At 42.9% G+C, this 18,732-nt stretch overlaps 1 protein-coding gene and 1 long non-coding RNA gene across 3 annotated transcripts in view; both read left to right on the top strand.

Annotated features, from left to right (window-relative positions):
- The window catches only part of CCNY (cyclin Y), a 219,890-nt gene that overhangs the window by 182,310 nt on the left and 18,848 nt on the right, over positions 1 to 18,732 (top strand). For both annotated transcript variants that reach the window (XM_074946226.1, XM_074946227.1), the window contains one exon: positions 11,504 to 11,670. In XM_074946226.1, coding sequence (XP_074802327.1) covers positions 11,504 to 11,670 — 167 coding nt within the window. The remainder of the gene's footprint in view (positions 1 to 11,503; positions 11,671 to 18,732) is intronic.
- On the top strand, positions 1,253 to 7,514 carry LOC141983266 (uncharacterized). Its single transcript, XR_012638331.1, has 3 exons — positions 1,253 to 1,458; positions 1,928 to 2,085; positions 7,133 to 7,514. It is a non-coding gene; the product is annotated as an uncharacterized LOC141983266 (long non-coding RNA).

An 18,732-nucleotide genomic window follows, 5' to 3' on the forward strand; every position in this document is an offset into this window, starting at 1 on the left:
ATGGCAGTCTTGTTGCCAATCAACCTGAGAGCCCAACTGTAGACTCCATAATCATGCTTGTTGGAGTCTTGTGGCCACACTAGTTGTGATTATAATTGGGTAAAGATGGGTTTTGGAGGCTCTGGAAATACTGAGAGGAATGGGAAAGTGAACTGGGGTAGGCAAGTGCTTTTAGTTTTTAGAATCCAGCTCCGTGAATGTTTAGCTAGGGAAGCATTGTGGACTTCCATCTGCATAAACCTAGTGTCAGAAAGACAAGTCCCTAGGGATCAATTACATGGAAATAAAGTGCTATTCCAGAAAGTCTGCAATCTGTTAAGGCAGTAGTACTATTTCTAAAGATGGATCAAACTCTCTTAAGTGGGTGAAAGTAATTCATGACATTTAACTCCTGGCTTCTGAACACCATACATGGTAATTATATTGTATTACTTATGGTTCTGTAACAGAAAAATCTACTGAGATAGTCACGTGGAGATGAGTCTTCAGTAAAGATGACAGATTGCTTCTCCTGATTCTTTCAGGTACAGATTTATTTCCTCCAGTGTTCAGATTATTACATTTTATAACATACTTCCCTAAGATGAACTTTTTAACTTCAGATTATTAGTCCCCTTTATAGCAATTGATCCTAAAGACCGGAAAATCCAGAGGGTCTATTACTTTTGTAAGTTAAGGAAGAAAGAGAATTAGAACATAATGAGCTTAGCAAAGACATTAGAAAAGCACAATAAATCTTAGGTCTATTTGATACAAAAATTGGATTGAAATTAGTGAGCAGATCTGCGTTTACCCGAGTGCTAAATGTGCAGAGACGTAGTTGCACAAATGATGTGAATACCGGTGGGAGTTGCACAAGTAAATACCCAGCATTTGTTTTTCTTGACCCTAGAGCCATTTCTTGGCTTGTGCCAGCAGAAGCCAAGTTTTGGTCCCACGCTGCCAGTGAATCTGCTTAAAATTAGGGCTACAATGGTGATAATCACCCAAAAGCCTTGTTCTGTAAATGGGCCCAGAGCCAGCTGGAATAGCTCCAAAAGTTGGTGCTGATTTAGCATCTCTCACCAGGAGCTTCCACTAGTCAGAACATTGCATTGTGTCTCCTCAGCAACACAGGCTACCAAGAGAACAGCAGACCCATTCTCTAATTTCTACACTGGCTTCCTGTACAATATTGAGTCAAGTTCAAAGTCTTGATCCTTATTTTCAAGGCGCTTCATGGTCTGGGTCCAGCATACCTAAGAGATGGCCTGAAGCACTGGGATGAAGACGGTAGCCAACAGCTCCGTTCCTCTGGCACAATTTAACTCTCTATCGTAAGGGTAAAGCTCATCTGTGCAGGAGACAGAGATTTCTTGGGAACTGGTCTGAGTCTGTGGAAGGAACTCCCGCAGAAGCGAAGGACCATTACAGACCTTCCAAGTGCCAGACACACTTCTCAGATCTGCCTTCTCTAACGTAAGTGCATAATAGCTTGTACATTGAAAAAAACCAAAACCCCACCGAAACAGAGCACTCTCCCCTTAGAGAGAGGATAAAAGAGAAAACCAGCCAAACAGGACAGATTGCTTAATGGGCTACTAGATGGTGCTTAAATACTATGGAGATGAGGGTAGTATAAGAATAAAATAGTGTTCTCTGGAGTCCTAAGTTGATTCTAAAGCTGCAGGCCCCCGGAAAGGATGCTGGCCATGCTTCCTTCCCCAAGGAGAATTATCCCTCCAACCTAAATGTGCTCTTATTTATATTAGCTTGTTATTTCTAGTCTATATTCCCTGTATCCTAAATAATTCTTCTTTCTTCTTGGTATTTACACTCTTCAAATATCTGTATCTCATGTCCTTAATCTTCTCTGAGCCAAGCTATACATATTTAGCTCTTTGAATATTTCCTAATATTTTCTCCCCTCTCTCTGATCATTTTCCAGCCCTCCCCCCGCTTCTGGCAGGTTCGCGGGCCCAGTGACCCCGGCGGGAGCAGGATTTCCAGGACTAGGACCCTGTCAGAGCAGCAGGTGGTCAGGATGTTGAGTGCTGCTTGGCTCCTACTTAGCTGAAGCTGCTGCCCTTGCTAAGGATTGAAAAGGTTAAAGGGGGCAAATTGAGGGGGGATGGGCAGGGTCTGAGCAGGGGGTGGAAACTGACTGCAGGCCAGGGATCAAACAGCTGGAGGCAGAGGCAGGAGGGAGGCTGATGAGCAAAATTGGGGAAGGGAGGTAAGAGCCAGTGTTCAGGCCAGGGCTGAGGTGCTGCCAGATGGTGGCAGAGGGCAAAGCCCTGATACAGGGAGGGGCAGAGGAGGTAACAATTACTGTGATGGGATGATCCACCTGCCCTGTTTGCAAAAATAGGGTGTGGGCAGAGGGGCTTCCATGCTTAGGAGGAAGTGTTCAGACAAGAAAAATGAAGATGTCCTGGGCTGCTTATGATATACAGGTTTCAGAGTAACAGCCGTGTTAGTCTGTATTCGTAAAAAGAAAAAAGAAAAGGAGTACTTGTGGCACCTTAGAGACTAACCAGTTTATTTGAGCATGAGCTTTCGTGAGCTACAGCTCACTTCATCGGATGCATAGCATATCGTGGAAACTGCAGAAGACATTATATACACACAGAGACCATGAAACAAAACTTCCTCCCACCCCACTCTCCTGCTGGTAACAGCTTATCTAAAGTGATCATCAAGGAGGGCCATTTCCAGCACAAATCCAGGTTTTCTCACCCTCCCCCCCCCCCCCCCACAGACACACATACAAACTCACTCTCCTGCTGGTAATAGCCCATCCCTCTTTGAAACCTCTCTTTATAATGCGCATGATAATCAAGGTGGGTCATTTCCAGCACTAATCCAGGTTTTCTCACCCCCCCCACACACACCCCCCTCCAAAAACCACACACACAAACTCACTCTCCTGCTGGCAATAGCTCATCTTACAATGTGCACAGCAATAATCCAAGTTTAACCAGACCGTCTTGGGAGGGGTTTGTAGGAAAAAAACAAGGGGAGATAGGCTACCTTGCATAATGACTTAGCCACTCCCAGTCTCTATTCAAGCCCAAATTAATAGTATCCAATTTGCAAATGAATTCCAATTCAGCAGTTTCTCGCTGGAGTCTGGATTTGAAGTTTTTTTGCTTTAAGATAGCGACCCTCATGTCTGTGATTGCGTGACCAGAGAGATTGAAGTGTTCTCCGACTGGTTTATGAATGTTATAATTCTTAACATCTGATTTGTGTCCATTTATTCTTTTACGTAGAGACTGTCCAGTTTGACCAATGTACATGGCAGAGGGGCATTGCTGGCACATGATGGCATATATCACATTGGTGGATGTGCAGGTGAACGAGCCTCTGATAGTGTGGCTGATGTTGTTAGGCCCTGTGATGGTGTCCCCTGAATAGATATGTGGGCACAGTTGGCAACGGGCTTTGTTGCAAGGATAGGTTCCTGGGTTAGTGGTTCTGTTGTGTGGTATGTGGTTGTTGGTGAGTATTCGCTTCAGGCTGGGGGGCTGTCTGTAGGCAAGGACTGGCCTTTCTCCCAAGATTTGTGAGAGTGTTGGGTCATCCTTCAGGATAGGTTGTAGATCCTTAATAATGCGTTGGAGGGGTTTTAGTTGGGGGCTGAAGGTGACGGCTAGTGGCGTTCTGTTATTTTCTTTGTTAGGCCTGTCCTGTAGTAGGTGACTTCTGGGAACTCTTCTGGCTCTATCAATCTGTTTCTTCACTTCCGCAGGTGGGTATTGTAGTTGTAAGAATGCTTGATAGAGATCTTGTAGGTGTTTGTCTCTGTCTGAGGGGTTGGAGCAAATGCGGTTGTATCGCAGAGCTTGGCTGTAGACGATGGATCGTGTGGTGTGGTCAGGGTGAAAGCTGGAGGTATGTAGGTAGGAATAGCGGTCAGTAGGTTTCCGGTATAGGGTGGTGTTGATGTGACCATCGTTTATTAGCACTGTAGTGTCCAGGAAGTGGATCTCTTGTGTGGACTGGACCAGGCTGAGGTTGATGGTGGGGTGGAAATTGTTGAAATCATGGTGGAATTCCTCAAGGGCTTCTTTTCCGTGGGTCCAGATGATGAAGATGTCATCAATATAGCGCAAGTAAAGTAGGGGCGTTAGGGGACGAGAGCTGAGGAAGCGTTGTTCTAAATCAGCCATAAAAATGTTGGCATACTGTGGGGCCATGCGGGTACCCACAGCAGTGCCGCTGATCTGAAGGTATACATTGTCCCCAAATGTAAAATAGTTATGGGTAAGGACAAAGTCACAAAGTTCAGCCACCAGGTTAGCCGTGACATTATCGGGGATAGTGTTCTTGATGGCTTGTAGTCCATCTTTGTGTGGAATGTTGGTGTAGAGGGCTTCTACATCCATAGTGGCCAGGATGGTGTTATCAGGAAGATCACCAATGGATTGTAGTTTCCTCAGGAAGTCAGTGGTGTCTCGAAGGTAGCTACTCCCAGCTACCTTCGAGACACCACTGACTTCCTGAGGAAACTACAATCCATTGGTGATCTTCCTGATAACACCATCCTGGCCACTATGGATGTAGAAGCCCTCTACACCAACATTCCACACAAAGATGGACTACAAGCCATCAAGAACACTATCCCCGATAATGTCACGGCTAACCTGGTGGCTGAACTTTGTGACTTTGTCCTTACCCATAACTATTTTACATTTGGGGACAATGTATACCTTCAGATCAGCGGCACTGCTATGGGTACCCGCATGGCCCCACAGTATGCCAACATTTTTATGGCTGATTTAGAACAACGCTTCCTCAGCTCTCGTCCCCTAACGCCCCTACTTTACTTGCGCTATATTGATGACATCTTCATCATCTGGACCCACGGAAAAGAGGCCCTTGAGGAATTCCACCATGATTTCAACAATTTCCACCCCACCATCAACCTCAGCCTGGTCCAGTCCACACAAGAGATCCACTTCCTGGACACTACAGTGCTAATAAACGATGGTCACATCAACACCACCCTATACCGGAAACCTACTGACCGCTATTCCTACCTACATGCCTCCAGCTTTCACCCTGACCACACCACACGATCCATCGTCTACAGCCAAGCTCTGCGATACAACCGCATTTGCTCCAACCCCTCAGACAGAGACAAACACCTACAAGATCTCTATCAAGCATTCTTACAACTACAATACCCACCTGCGGAAGTGAAGAAACAGATTGATAGAGCCAGAAGAGTTCCCAGAAGTCACCTACTACAGGACAGGCCTAACAAAGAAAATAACAGAACGCCACTAGCCGTCACCTTCAGCCCCCAACTAAAACCCCTCCAACGCATTATTAAGGATCTACAACCTATCCTGAAGGATGACCCAACACTCTCACAAATCTTGGGAGAAAGGCCAGTCCTTGCCTACAGACAGCCCCCCAGCCTGAAGCGAATACTCACCAACAACCACATACCACACAACAGAACCACTAACCCAGGAACCTATCCTTGCAACAAAGCCCGTTGCCAACTGTGCCCACATATCTATTCAGGGGACACCATCACAGGGCCTAACAACATCAGCCACACTATCAGAGGCTCGTTCACCTGCACATCCACCAATGTGATATATGCCATCATGTGCCAGCAATGCCCCTCTGCCATGTACATTGGTCAAACTGGACAGTCTCTACGTAAAAGAATAAATGGACACAAATCAGATGTTAAGAATTATAACATTCATAAACCAGTCGGAGAACACTTCAATCTCTCTGGTCACGCAATCACAGACATGAGGGTCGCTATCTTAAAGCAAAAAAACTTCAAATCCAGACTCCAGCGAGAAACTGCTGAATTGGAATTCATTTGCAAATTGGATACTATTAATTTGGGCTTGAATAGAGACTGGGAGTGGCTAAGTCATTATGCAAGGTAGCCTATCTCCCCTTGTTTTTTTCCTACAAACCCCTCCCAAGACGGTCTGGTTAAACTTGGATTATTGCTGTGCACATTGTAAGATGAGCTATTGCCAGCAGGAGAGTGAGTTTGTGTGTGTGGTTTTTGGAGGGGGGTGTGTGTGGGGGGGGTGAGAAAACCTGGATTAGTGCTGGAAATGACCCACCTTGATTATCATGCGCATTATAAAGAGAGGTTTCAAAGAGGGATGGGCTATTACCAGCAGGAGAGTGAGTTTGTATGTGTGTCTGTGGGGGGGGGGGGGGGAGGGTGAGAAAACCTGGATTTGTGCTGGAAATGGCCCTCCTTGATGATCACTTTAGATAAGCTGTTACCAGCAGGAGAGTGGGGTGGGAGGAAGTTTTGTTTCATGGTCTCTGTGTGTATATAATGTCTTCTGCAGTTTCCACGATATGCTATGCATCCGATGAAGTGAGCTGTAGCTCACGAAAGCTCATGCTCAAATAAACTGGTTAGTCTCTAAGGTGCCACAAGTACTCCTTTTCTTTTTTCTTTTTTAGGGGAAGCAACAATAGAAACAAAGAAAGTAAACACTGCACAGGTAAAACATGCCTTAAGTTTTTAGTGAACACTCAGAGCAGATAAAACACCCTGCTCTGTCCTTTAGCTGTGTTTTCCTATTACTGCGACCTATCCTTACTTGTTGCGGCCCCAGCTTGATTCAATGGTTATTACAGAGAACAAAATAAGGAGCCTCCGTCTGATCCATTGTAATAATGCTCCATTCGCTGGCCAGCAAGGTGCGCTCACACATCAGGGAACTGACACCTTTAGGGCAGACTGGCCCAGGATGCTGAATACCACTTGGCTTTTCTTTTAAAATGCCTCTAATTCTGGGCAAGAGACAATTTCCAGTTGTGCCCCAACAGATAAAAAATACAGGACATTTACAGTACAGGTGAAGTGTCCAGTAGGGAAATCCACATTAAGCACAGATCTGGATTGGGGCTGCCGGTGAGATATGCACCGGCGAAGAAGCATGTCCACTGTATCCTGTACTTTTAGCATTCTAAGCTGTGACACAGCCCGTCTGTTCCTGACACGCGTCTCTACGACACCGGGGCCATCACCTGGGTAGTATGTCCATCTAGCCACTATAACCCTGGCACTGGCATTTCTCTAACTGAAGCACAGCATAATCTGATTTCACAATCACCACAGCCATATACTTTCTTCTGTCTCCACATTTAGGTGAGAGGCGCCTCGCCTGGCCAGAAGTCAAATGTCATAAAACCATAGGGTTAGAAGGGACTGCAAAGGTCATCTAGTCTAACTCCCTGTCAAGATGCAGGATGCGTCATGCCTCTGATCAGCTGTCACAACATAGCTTCCCCAACTGAATGATACTTCGCAACTGGCCTTCTATAAACAAGCCATGCTGTATAGTCCTTCACCTTTAAAGGGGCATAATCACAATTTGCTTGGCAGGTTTTTAGGAGGAGAAATGATCAAGTATAAGCCAACCATAAATATTGTACTAAGAAGCAAACGATAAGCAAACAATCAGTTATAAGCCAACCATAAATATTGTACCAAGAGCAAACTCTTCTTAGAAAAATAAAATCACAATGCAAAAGGTAAAAAACAGAAATATTACAATGTTCCCACCCCTTCTATAAAGGCCAGAGAAAGGGTGGCCTCTGCTTACAGAGAGTCAGATGCTTTGTTGGTAATTCAGCTGCTAGATAATCCACCTCTGAGGTAAATTCGTTCTTTGTTTACTCTTGAGTCCCTTTTATTCTCCTACGTGTCATCGAGAGAGGTGGCTGTTTATTCTAGCCAGAATCTCACTGTGAGGTGGTGGAAAACAACCAGTATCACCTTTTTATAAACAGAAATACAATTGTGTGTCTTTCTGAATATGTTTCATGCCATTAAGTCATTGCAGTATCCATATTTGTTACAATTATTTTCAGTCCGTGTTTTTTTTCAGTACCTATCAATGAGTTTATTTAAAGGTTATGTAGGAGGATACTAAAGGAATGTTAAAGGATTGTGTGACAATTAATGTGGCACCTAAAAGAATTGTACAGTAGCTTTTATTGTCTATGTACTGTACCAATATGCAAAAATAAATGTCGTCAGATGTCCCAAGTGTGGTGCTCTGCTCTGTCCAATATTGATAACGGTCGGCTGCTTGCGTGTGTTCCCTCTGTGTGCTGCCCCGGCTCTGCACAGATCGCTACACAGCAGACCCCGAGAGAACCCCCAATGACCACAGACTCCGATAAGGTATGAAGGCACCCTGCCAGGTTTATTGTCAAACGAAGCACAGTAATAGTTTCCCGTAGACTCTACAGGACATACTACGAATATGTGCCCCCTTGACAATGGACCCAGCTCAGTCAGTGGCAGGACTCTCCACTGCTCCCTAGGCCGGACAAAGACATCCACTCAGGGATGCATTCTTATACACAGGTACAAACAAGTTACACATCACTTCTGACGCATCGAGGTACAACCCCTCTGCCTGTTGGGGTGCTGCCTCTCTCCTGGTACATGTTGGTTCGAACCAACAAGTCTATCCATCATATTATCCTTTAAACCCTGTCTTTTAGGATGGGTCAGCCTGTTCCTCATTATCTCTGTGGAATGTATTCATGCCGGAATGTTCTGGTGCCATCCTGGCACAGGTTTATCCTATTAGTACTTGATACCCTTTAGGTATGTGTATATGTCCAATTAGCAGCCGCCTTCTTGCCACCTTTTGTGAGCAGGGCCTGCCTCTGGCTCATAGCTTAACTTTGCTTTGTTAGCGAAGTCTTGACCATTACTTTAGTTCAGGCCTCAGACCGGGCCTCTGATACCAAGGGTTTATGTTTCAGGGTCTCATCTTACTACAAAATGCATTATCATTACTCTGTAATATCCTAACTCAGATCATCTAAAAAGTAATGGTAGGGGACTAAAATATGCTTGCTTGCCCAGGGCGCTAAAATGCCTACTTACAGCTCTGTCATTTTCCTTGCTCTTCTCTCAACTCCCTCCAGTTTATCAATACTTTTCTGCTTCTGCCCAGAACTGAATACAATATTGTGGTTGTGATTAAACTAGAACTGTATAGTCAGGGACTGTTACCTCCCTGTTAGATGTGATACAATATGACTCTCTATAGGAAGCTCAAAATGGTATTAGTTGAATTTCCTGCTATCTCTTTGCCAGTTCAAATCTAATATGTTGTTCACCATCACAGTGGGGATCAAATTCAGTGCTGACTTAGAGCAAGTGTAACTCCAGTGACTTCAGTGGAGTTGCCCCATTTTACAACACAGCTGAGTTTGGCTCTAGGTCCCTTTGGCATTACAGTTTCCGTAAGTTTCTCCCTCCCACTGAATATCTGTCCGTGTTTTTGGATTATTTTTCTCCTAATGAATTACTTTGCATTTTCCTGAAATTCAGTCTCCTGTTTAACCCAGCTCACAAAAGGACATTCCTGTTGGTTGTGGCTTGTTCGAACCAGTAAGCAGATTCACAGTCTGCATTATGAACAACTGTAATTGTGTAATGCTCTTTACGCTGGCAGTTCACTAAGTGGCAGATTGAGTTTAAATTGGCACTATTGAGTAGTTTGGGCTCTGGCTACATGTGAAACATTTTTCACCACCTTCTTTTCAGAGATCCCATCACTGGAGGTTGCTTTTAGCAGGTTGATAGTCATATTGGTGGGCCCTGGAGTGTTGAAATGATTCCTCTTCAACATCCAGATCAGTCCTCTTTCTTCACTTTTACCTTTCTGGCCACATCTCTTCCCTAGTGTTGGATTTGCCACCTTTTTTGTATAATTTTCAGTGGGTGTTTGTTGTTCTCTTAAAATGTGATTTAATTATAGTATTTATTTTTATATAGCACTGGGAGTGCTTACATGAGCAGAGCTCCAAAAACAAATTTTTATTTATAATTGTGTTGTTTTTAAAAGATTCAGTAAAGACATACAAATTCATGAATTAGTCAGGTCTGAGATCACAGGACCTCATGTTATGCTGAAATGTAGTTGCTTCTTTCTGTCTTTGTAAACAGCAACAAACTATTGAATTTTGATGATTGTTATTTCTTTTATGTCAAATTGTAAATACAGTAATCTGAGATGATTAAAAGTTTCACCACAGTAAGGGTCAGGTGCTCTCCCTATTTCATGTCTGTGCAGTTACAGGAGTAATACCAGTCTTCGTGCTTATTTGGAAACAACGATATTTCCATGAATTCCCGTTTCCTTGCAATTGGGTGTTAGCAGGCAGTTAGAAAACCAGTCGTGTCTGTGAGCTAGGTGTTCAATCTTTTCAAAATGAATCCCTAGCCAAAAAGTCAATGAGCGAAGTGGAAAAGTCAAAATTCTCTGGCTTCACTGTATTAGCTTTATGTGCAGTCTGAAGTAATGTCCATTGGCCAAACCTTTAGTGTGACCTGAAGGGAAATAATACTACCCAGACACACAGGATGCATGGTAGTCAGTCCCCAAATGGTAGGGTAATATTTAGTGAGTTAATGTGGCGTGAAGTATTATAATAAACAAATATCGTGTCTTCCATTTAAACCTAAACTTGTACTCATGCACTTAGGAATTAGATGTGCACAAAACTTACACACAACGGAGTAGGTTTCAAACTCAGCAAATTATAGCTAAAGATTAAATAGCCCAACCAGCTCCTTCACCACATGCTGATTTAAGGATCTTGTGAGGTCTAGCTTCGCTTTTCTAGGTCCTTGCTGTTCTTGGTATCACTTAAATCTCTAGAGTTTCTTATTTTCTGAAGACGTTAACATTACCCGTGATGCCCTACAAATCCTTATTGTTTTGTGTAGCATGTTTATTGCTTTTCATTTTTTGTGTTTAAGGATATAATGTAAAAAAAATAACCAAAGTCTTTATTAGAATGTTTGGAAATAATCTCTGATCAACGGAAGAAATGTATGAAATCCTTTCACTGAGACTGTATCTGATGTTTCTCCTTGGTGACAGTGGCATAGTTATAATGTGTGGGACACTGTAGGCATATATAGATTCATAGTCCATTTAAAACAGTATGATATAAGTAGGACAATTAGGATCCCACCATTCTCAAGGTGCAAATAAGCTTCTTAAGTGCAGACCAATGTAACAGAGGTGTTCTGTGTAATTTTCATCACATGTAACTGTTTTTATAAGTGTATATTGCTTGATGATTGATTCTCCAGGATTACACCCATGGTTTAAGTTGTTCTATAATTGTGCACAGCATTGTTAGCCTGCCCTTGTTTTTTTCACTGTTATGTCAAGACATTCAAATGCTGATTAATATGAGTGGATTCATTAAAGACAATTGCAAACTCTGCTTGTTTTCTTATGTTAAGATTAAGATCAGAAAGGAAAGAAGTCATAACCAAAACATAGATTGACCAGATCCAACCTTTAATTTGGTTTTGTATGAATGGATTAAATCCTTCTTTCCTTTCCAAAACAGACTTGATGGGATCAGATCATTGAGTTAAAATAGGTGGAACGGATTGTTTAGAATACATTTTTTCCCTAATATTTCTATTAAGTAGAAGAATATACTAAGTTTTGGTTATAACATGTCTTCCCAGGTATATCTTGAAAGACTGTTAACTTACGCAGAGATAGATATTTGTCCAGCAAACTGGAAGCGAATTGTACTGGGTGCAATTCTACTGGCATCCAAAGTTTGGGACGACCAGGCAGTGTGGAATGTGGATTACTGCCAGATCCTGAAAGATATCACAGTTGAGGACATGTGAGTTCCATATGTTTTATCTCAGTCTATGGATGCCGAGAATTTTGTGTGTATGTGTTTGGTGTTTCTTATACTTCCTAACAGACTTTATTATGTAAAGTTAGTGCACTCCAGACTATATCTAGAGACATGGAATGTTAATAGATTCTGATGAATTTATTGGGACTGTAAATACAACTATGCCTGTTGCTGATTGCTCTGTGGGATTGTAGCATTTTTGAAATGTTGTCTACTGCAATTTTTTTGCCATTTATTGTTCTAGTAAAACAGAATTGTTACAGCACTGTTTTTAAAATATACATTACTATTGGGATGTGTGTTGGTGCAAGAGTGGCAAATAATGGGCCCCCTGGATGCTTAAAAATTGTTGAATAAAAAGAGGAATAATAAGCCTGCAGTTCTTTACCTGTGTCTTTTTAAATAATATTCACTGCCACTATTGATTCTGCTTGTGGACAGTGGTCCACAATTTTTGGATTTGTTATACAGGATGATGTTTTCTGCATTATATCAAAGTCCATTAGTTGCCTCTGGCCCACAACCGATACAGCCGTTGCTGTTCAGAAATACTGGCTTTAGTGGGTTTGTTCCTTGTCTTCCCAAGTTAGCTTGCAGGCTGTTAAAAATCACAAACACAATTTGGAATGGGAAATTTTCCCACTTCCCCCCAACCTCTTTCTGCATCATACTGTGATGCTATAGTTTTTTGTCTAGGAGGATAAATACCGGTTAAAGATAACACTAAATCTTTTTAAAAGGTATAGTCCAGCAGTAAGAGAGGGGCCAGCCAAGAAAGCAGAATTGTAAGCTCTATATTTCCCAGTAGATTGTTGGGGGTGAAATTTTGGCAGGTTAGGTATTCTAGACACTTTTTTGTAGACCTTTGTGGAACGTGTAAATATATTATGCTTTCCAGCATCCCTACATGACATGCACCATGTTCAACCAGAGGTGCACTGGGGTATATGTGAGAATAGCACTGTAGCAGTAGAGGCTGGAGTCATTATGCCAGCATAGTGCTAATCAGGTAGAATGCCTCCAAGAGGCCAATGCACTCAGAAAACAACAGTTCTTTAAAAGCGCAGTGTGTATTCCCCCAGTATTGGTCTTCAGGCACTAGCAGGTTTGTGTGAGAACCAGGCCACGTGTTCTGTACCACAGGCAATACTAACCAATTCTCTGGTATTTAGAGCAACTGCTTCAGCATGGCTGCTGCATCCTACGCAGGTATGCTAGAGGAGGTAATGTGCTCTCTGCACCATCCCCAATGCTCACCAGTGCACCTGCACAGGGCAAACTACAGTTTGCTCCTGTACATGAAACTATCTGTGTGGGTATTTGTGTAAAATGGTTTTCCATTAGGGAATGGATGTAAAAGCTGTGGGCGCTGTTTGTATCATATATTTTTCCCTGAGGGGCCGGGTTGTAGAGGATTAGCTTCTTTAGAGAAAGAGGGGGGGTGTTTACTGAGATTGTTTAAATAGGATTGAGACCTTTAGCTGATGTTGTGTTGGTTTAATTGTTTATATCCTATGAATTAATACATGCTCAGAGTAACATAATGAGAGTTTTATAAATCTAAAATCAGTAAATTAAATGTGTTGCTTGGTTGTCAGCAGAAGTTGAACCCAGGGCCTCCAGGCACTTTTGAAAATCCCACTGGGCACCTATCTTCATCTTTAGGCACCTACACCGTTAGCAGTCTGGCCCTAATCCATTAACTGTAGGCAGCAGCAAGAGGCTATCTGCTGGGAATCAGACACATTCATGTACGCTTATTTGTGTGCCCTCTCTACAGCCAGGGACGGGGAGAGCTCTATTCAGTGCTTTCAGCTGCCTTTCCTCAGGACATGCTGATGTAGATTGCTTCTGTTTTTAAATAATTTTCAGTTTGAATATGTTTTTTTAAGAAGTTTTTGATCCCTAGCTATTAAATAATTAAAGAGAGAGAGAGAGAGAGAGAGAAGGAAAAACTGATTTATGATGACTGTCGAGGCAAAAAGCTAATACCTGAATTTTGCTTCCTTACATGTTCTTGATAATTATATAACTCATAAACTATGGCTATTTTTACTGTAATGTTTTGTGGTAATTGTGCTTTTCTGGAATAATATTAATATGATTAATATTCTCCAAAAAGCACAAAAAAGAACACTTTAGAAAGAAGACGTTTAAAAAAATATAATTTTTTCTTCCATTGATCATTTTGGTGCAGCATTCATAATCTTACCAAAAATGTAAAACCCAATGGGAATTTTTCTAATTAACTGTTGGTAAACCAAGCAAAATCCCAATTAGATATACTGTTTGACATTTTTATAGTAGCTTTTATACATTTGAATGTTAACTCCTGTTTGAGAATTATTGTAACATGAGTGTCTGGTCTATGCTCTAAATCATGTTGACACATAACCATTAAAGAGACTTTGTATAGTTGGCGTGTCTAAGCTTTTTATTGGGGGCTGGGGGCTAGAGAATGGGAAAGGAGAACAAATGTTTATACAGACAGCATATTTTTTTAAATCTCAGATTACAGCCTCAAAGCAGTGAAGGTCCAAGATGATGGCTCAAGCAGCCCCAGTTTAGTTTCCAATTAGTTCTGACGGCTTGTCAGGCTTATGGCTGGTCTCAAAATTATCTATAAATGAAAGGATAAATGCTAGGATTCAGCTGAGTGCTTTATATTAAGCATGTTGGGGTCCCTCTGGCTGGGAAGAGGTTTATAAAATGTGACCTATCATTGCTGGAATATTAAGAAAGTTTAGTCTAAATCAGTATTAACTGGCCATTTCTAATGAGGGCTTACTGTCGTGGGCCAAAAATAAATAAATAAAACCTGATTGTTCTGGTAAATCATATGCACATCCAGGAGGCATGGGGAAAACACATACCCACATGGCACTGACGTGGGAAATATGGCAGATGCCGCTTTGGGTATTTTTTTTTTAATTCAACTTTTACTATTAAAAATAATCAGTAAAAGACTGATGCCACTTTTAGTCCAACAAAATCAGACACGATAAGATTTGAGAATACAAAGTATAGATGGGAAAGACCTACCAGTGCTAGGTCACCTGATCCACCCCGCCTCTGTGGAATTGTTCCATGTTGTATATTTTTGCAGTGCTTTCTTGGCTATTTTGAGTTTTTTCATGATGGATTTTGCGAAGCTACTCTTTCTCTGCATGGCCTTGTTCCCGTGCTCCTGACATTTGGGTTCTGAGAATTGCAGTAAAGACCTCTTTTCACTCCTTCTGCAACTTAGCCTCTGATGAGCATATCTCACTTTTAAAAAAATGGTTTTGAAGTTGCTGTGTTTTTCCTGCATAGATTGGAAAGGCTAAGAGTTAAGTGATCATCTTAAGTGATCACTCTCCTTAGTGTGTATGACAACACCCATTTTTTCATGTTCTGTGTGTATATAAATCTCCTCACTGTATTTTCCACTGAATGCATCAGATGAAGTGAGCTGTAGCTCACGAAAGCTTATGCTCAAATAAATTGGTTAGTCTCTAAGGTGCCACAAGTACTCCTTTTCTTTTTGCGAATACAGACTAACACAGCTGCTACTCTGAAACCTAAGAGTTTTGAGTGGCTGTAATGAAGGCTGACCGTGTTCCATGATATTTCGAACCATTTACCTGAGACTGGTCATACATAAGGTGATGGAGATTGTCTGTCAGTTTTAGCATCACTTTGAGTTTGTCAAAGATGCATTTGAAGAGGAAGAATTTGAAGCTGCACTGGAAAGGACACAATGCTCTGGTGTCAAGAGAAAGAAAAGGTGGATGGAATGCATGATGGTGCTATTAAAGTCAAACTTCACCGATCTAAAAACGTTACCAACCTTCTTGATTATCCTTAAATCCTATCTGTCTTCTGAGGACTAGCCAAAGCTCTGCTCCTGCAGAGCTTATTGGCTGGGCAGGACTGAGCTCCCCAGGGGACTTTGTCCTTAGGCCCTGGAACTCCTGTATAACTCAGTACTGCAGAGCATCTTCGGTCTGTTCTTGCAAACTACTTGTAGTCTTCATGAATGGAGCTCCAAAGCCAGCAGTCTCAGGGAAGCCTGCTGGCTCCCTGTTCGATGATCCTGGGTGAGCTGGCTCTGCAGGCTTTGAGCTCTTAGTTCAGGGGAATACCAAATACCTAAGCACAGAATTCAAAGCTTGCTAAACCAGCTTCCATGATTATGTATATAGCTAATTCATCCAAAGGCTTTTCAAGTAATTGGGATTGTATTATGAATTTCTACGGTGCCTAATGCTGGGCAGCCAAGGGCTTTAAATATTGAAATTAACACACACAAACACAACACAGCTGTTAGTCGAAACATTAACAATTGTGATAGGGTATAGGGTGAAAGTGTCTTTCAGACAACCAGTGGTTTTCAAACTCTAGACCAGTGGTTTTCAAACTTTTTTTTTTTTCTGGCAATTCAGTTGAAGAAAATTGTTGATGCCCGTGACCCAACAGAGCTGGGGATGAGGGGTTTGGGGGGTGGGAGGGGCTCAGGGCTAGGGCAGAGGGTTGGGGTGCAGGGGTGAGGGCTGCGAGGTGGGGCTGGGAATGAGGGGTTCAGGGTGTTGGAGGGGGCTCTGGGCTGGGGCGGGGGGTTGGGGTGCAGGAGGGGAGCATGGTTCTGGGCTGGGGGTGCAGGCTCTGGGGTGGGACTGGGGATAAGGGGTTTAGGGGGACTCAGGGTTGGGGCAGGGGGTTGGGCTGTGGGAGGGGGTCAGGGCTCTGGGGTGGGGCTGGGTATAAGGGGTTTGGGGTACAGGAGGGGGCTCTGGATTTGGGGGGGCTCAGGGCTAGGGCAGGTGGTTGGTGTGCGGGAGGGGTCAGGGCTCTGGGGTGCAGGAAGGGCCTCTGGGTTTGGGGGGGCTCAGGGCTGGGGCAAGGGATAGGGGCTTGGGTTGTGACATGGGCTTACCTCAGGTGGCTCCTGGTCAGCGGTGTAGCGGGGGTGCTAAGGCAGGCTTCCTGCCTGTCCTGACACCACAGACCATACTGCGCCGCAGAAGCGGCCAGCAGCAGGTCCAGCTCCTAGATGCGCAAGCAGCTCCACGTGGCTCTCGCCCACAGGCACCGCCAAACTAGCCAATGGGAGTGCAGAGCCCAGTGGCCCCCCCGCCTAGGTGCCAGACCTGCTGCTGGCCACTTCCGGGGCACAGTACGGTGTCGGAACAGGAGGGACTAGCCTGCCTTAGCCAGGCAGCTCGGCCGATGGGACTTTTAACGGCCCAGTCGGCAGTGCTGACCAGAGCCGCCGTGACCCAGTGCCTTACATTCCGTGACCCACAGTTTGAAGACCACTGATCTAGACCATTTGGGGCTCTATAGATCAATACCAACACTTTGAATTGCAGCTAGAAGCAAACAGGGAGCTGATGTAGAGAATTGAATTGTAGGTATATAAATGCACTGGCTCACACCACTCAGAAATATAGCTGTGTTCTGAGCTAGTCTGAGCTTCCGGGTGAACTTGATGGGTAGCCATAAGTACAGCACTACCAACTCTCCATAATAGATTACTGTAAATTAAATTACATTAGCTCAAATGAGGAATGTGTGTATGTTTTGATAGGTGTCTGTAGTTTTGCTAGTCAGTTGTCAGTGATCTACTGATGTTACCTGGAAATCTGGGAGCCAAGATGTAGTCAAAAGAAGTCTGAGGATGTGTGCTGTTTCGTCAAAGTTGGGTATATTCCTCAGTAGATGGACAAACTCTCTCTCTCTCCCTCAACAAGCTTCATGTTCTATGTTATTCCTCCAGGCTTAGCTTGGAGAAAGTCAAATCTTGTATTTTGCTGCTAAACTCTTCAAATGTTAAATTTTATGCCAGTGTAGATTTTCTGTAAAACTTGTACTACTTTGATGCTACTAGAGAGCTATTAGAGCACTGTCAGAAAGTTAGGCCCCCATTAAGTTTTTAAATGTGAATATTGATATGTATCAATGTTTAAAAGCTGAATGTGGGAATTTAATAGAAAGTGGAGCTATATTGTGGAAGCAAGGTGACAGCCTCTGTATTAAGTGAGAGGAGAGAAATAGTTAGTTGTCATTCAGTGCTGCTGTACGTGACATTTTCCTCTCTCGGCCTCAACTATTTCCCTTCATCACCTGCTGCCCACTTTATATCACGCTGATCCTGTGCAATCAACATGTAGCCTAAATGTATCACAGCAGTAAACACACAGGTGCAGATTTTAATTCTGCAGTTTCCATATAAAATGTAATACTTGCTTTAGAGTAATCATGTACAACATTGATCCCTCATTCATTTTTCTTAAACATTCCAAAACGTATTTTGTAGTGGCCGTTTTCAATATGACAACCTACCTTGTTTACTTTGCATGCCTGCATCTCAAACAATATGGAGAACTGTGCAATATCATTTATGAAAATCATCAATCCTTTAACATCAGTGGTTTACTGCAGTGGTTTTCAACTTTTTTTTTTTTTTCATTTGTGGAACCCTAAACATTTTTGAATGAAGGTGTGGACCCCTTTGGAAATCTTAGGCGAAATCTGCAAACCCCCAGGGGTCCACAGACCCCATGTTGTACACCACTGCTCTGTGGTAACAAGAATCTTACATGGACCCCTTAGACATGGTCCGCAGACCACAGGTTGAAAACCACTGATTTACTGGCTTATTTCCATTCGTTTTTGGTGTGTGATAGGCAGTCAGACAACCTTAACTCAGACTTTACAAAGTATTTTGTGTGGGAATATCAATAATAGTCTCTATTACTAACAGTTATGTTGGTAAACAAAGCTGTCTTGTTTTATTGTTGCCCAGTATGAATTTTGCTTACATGTATGGGGGAAAGTAACCTCATTTAGTCTGATTGGAAGCATACATAAAAAAGACGGGGAATTATGGGGAACTGATTTTTTCCTGATTAATTTAAAAATGACAGTGGAAGCTGAAACGAGTAAATACTTTTTCAGAAAAACTATGGTTTAGAGGATGTACCAGCACTTGGGAGAGAGATCTGTGACAAACTGAAACTAGTTTTATTCTCTCTTGGGAGTAAGAAGTATACTTGGGTCAAT

This window comes from Natator depressus, chromosome 2, assembly GCF_965152275.1.
Source record: "Natator depressus isolate rNatDep1 chromosome 2, rNatDep2.hap1, whole genome shotgun sequence".
Lineage (NCBI taxonomy): Eukaryota > Metazoa > Chordata > Testudines > Cheloniidae > Natator > Natator depressus.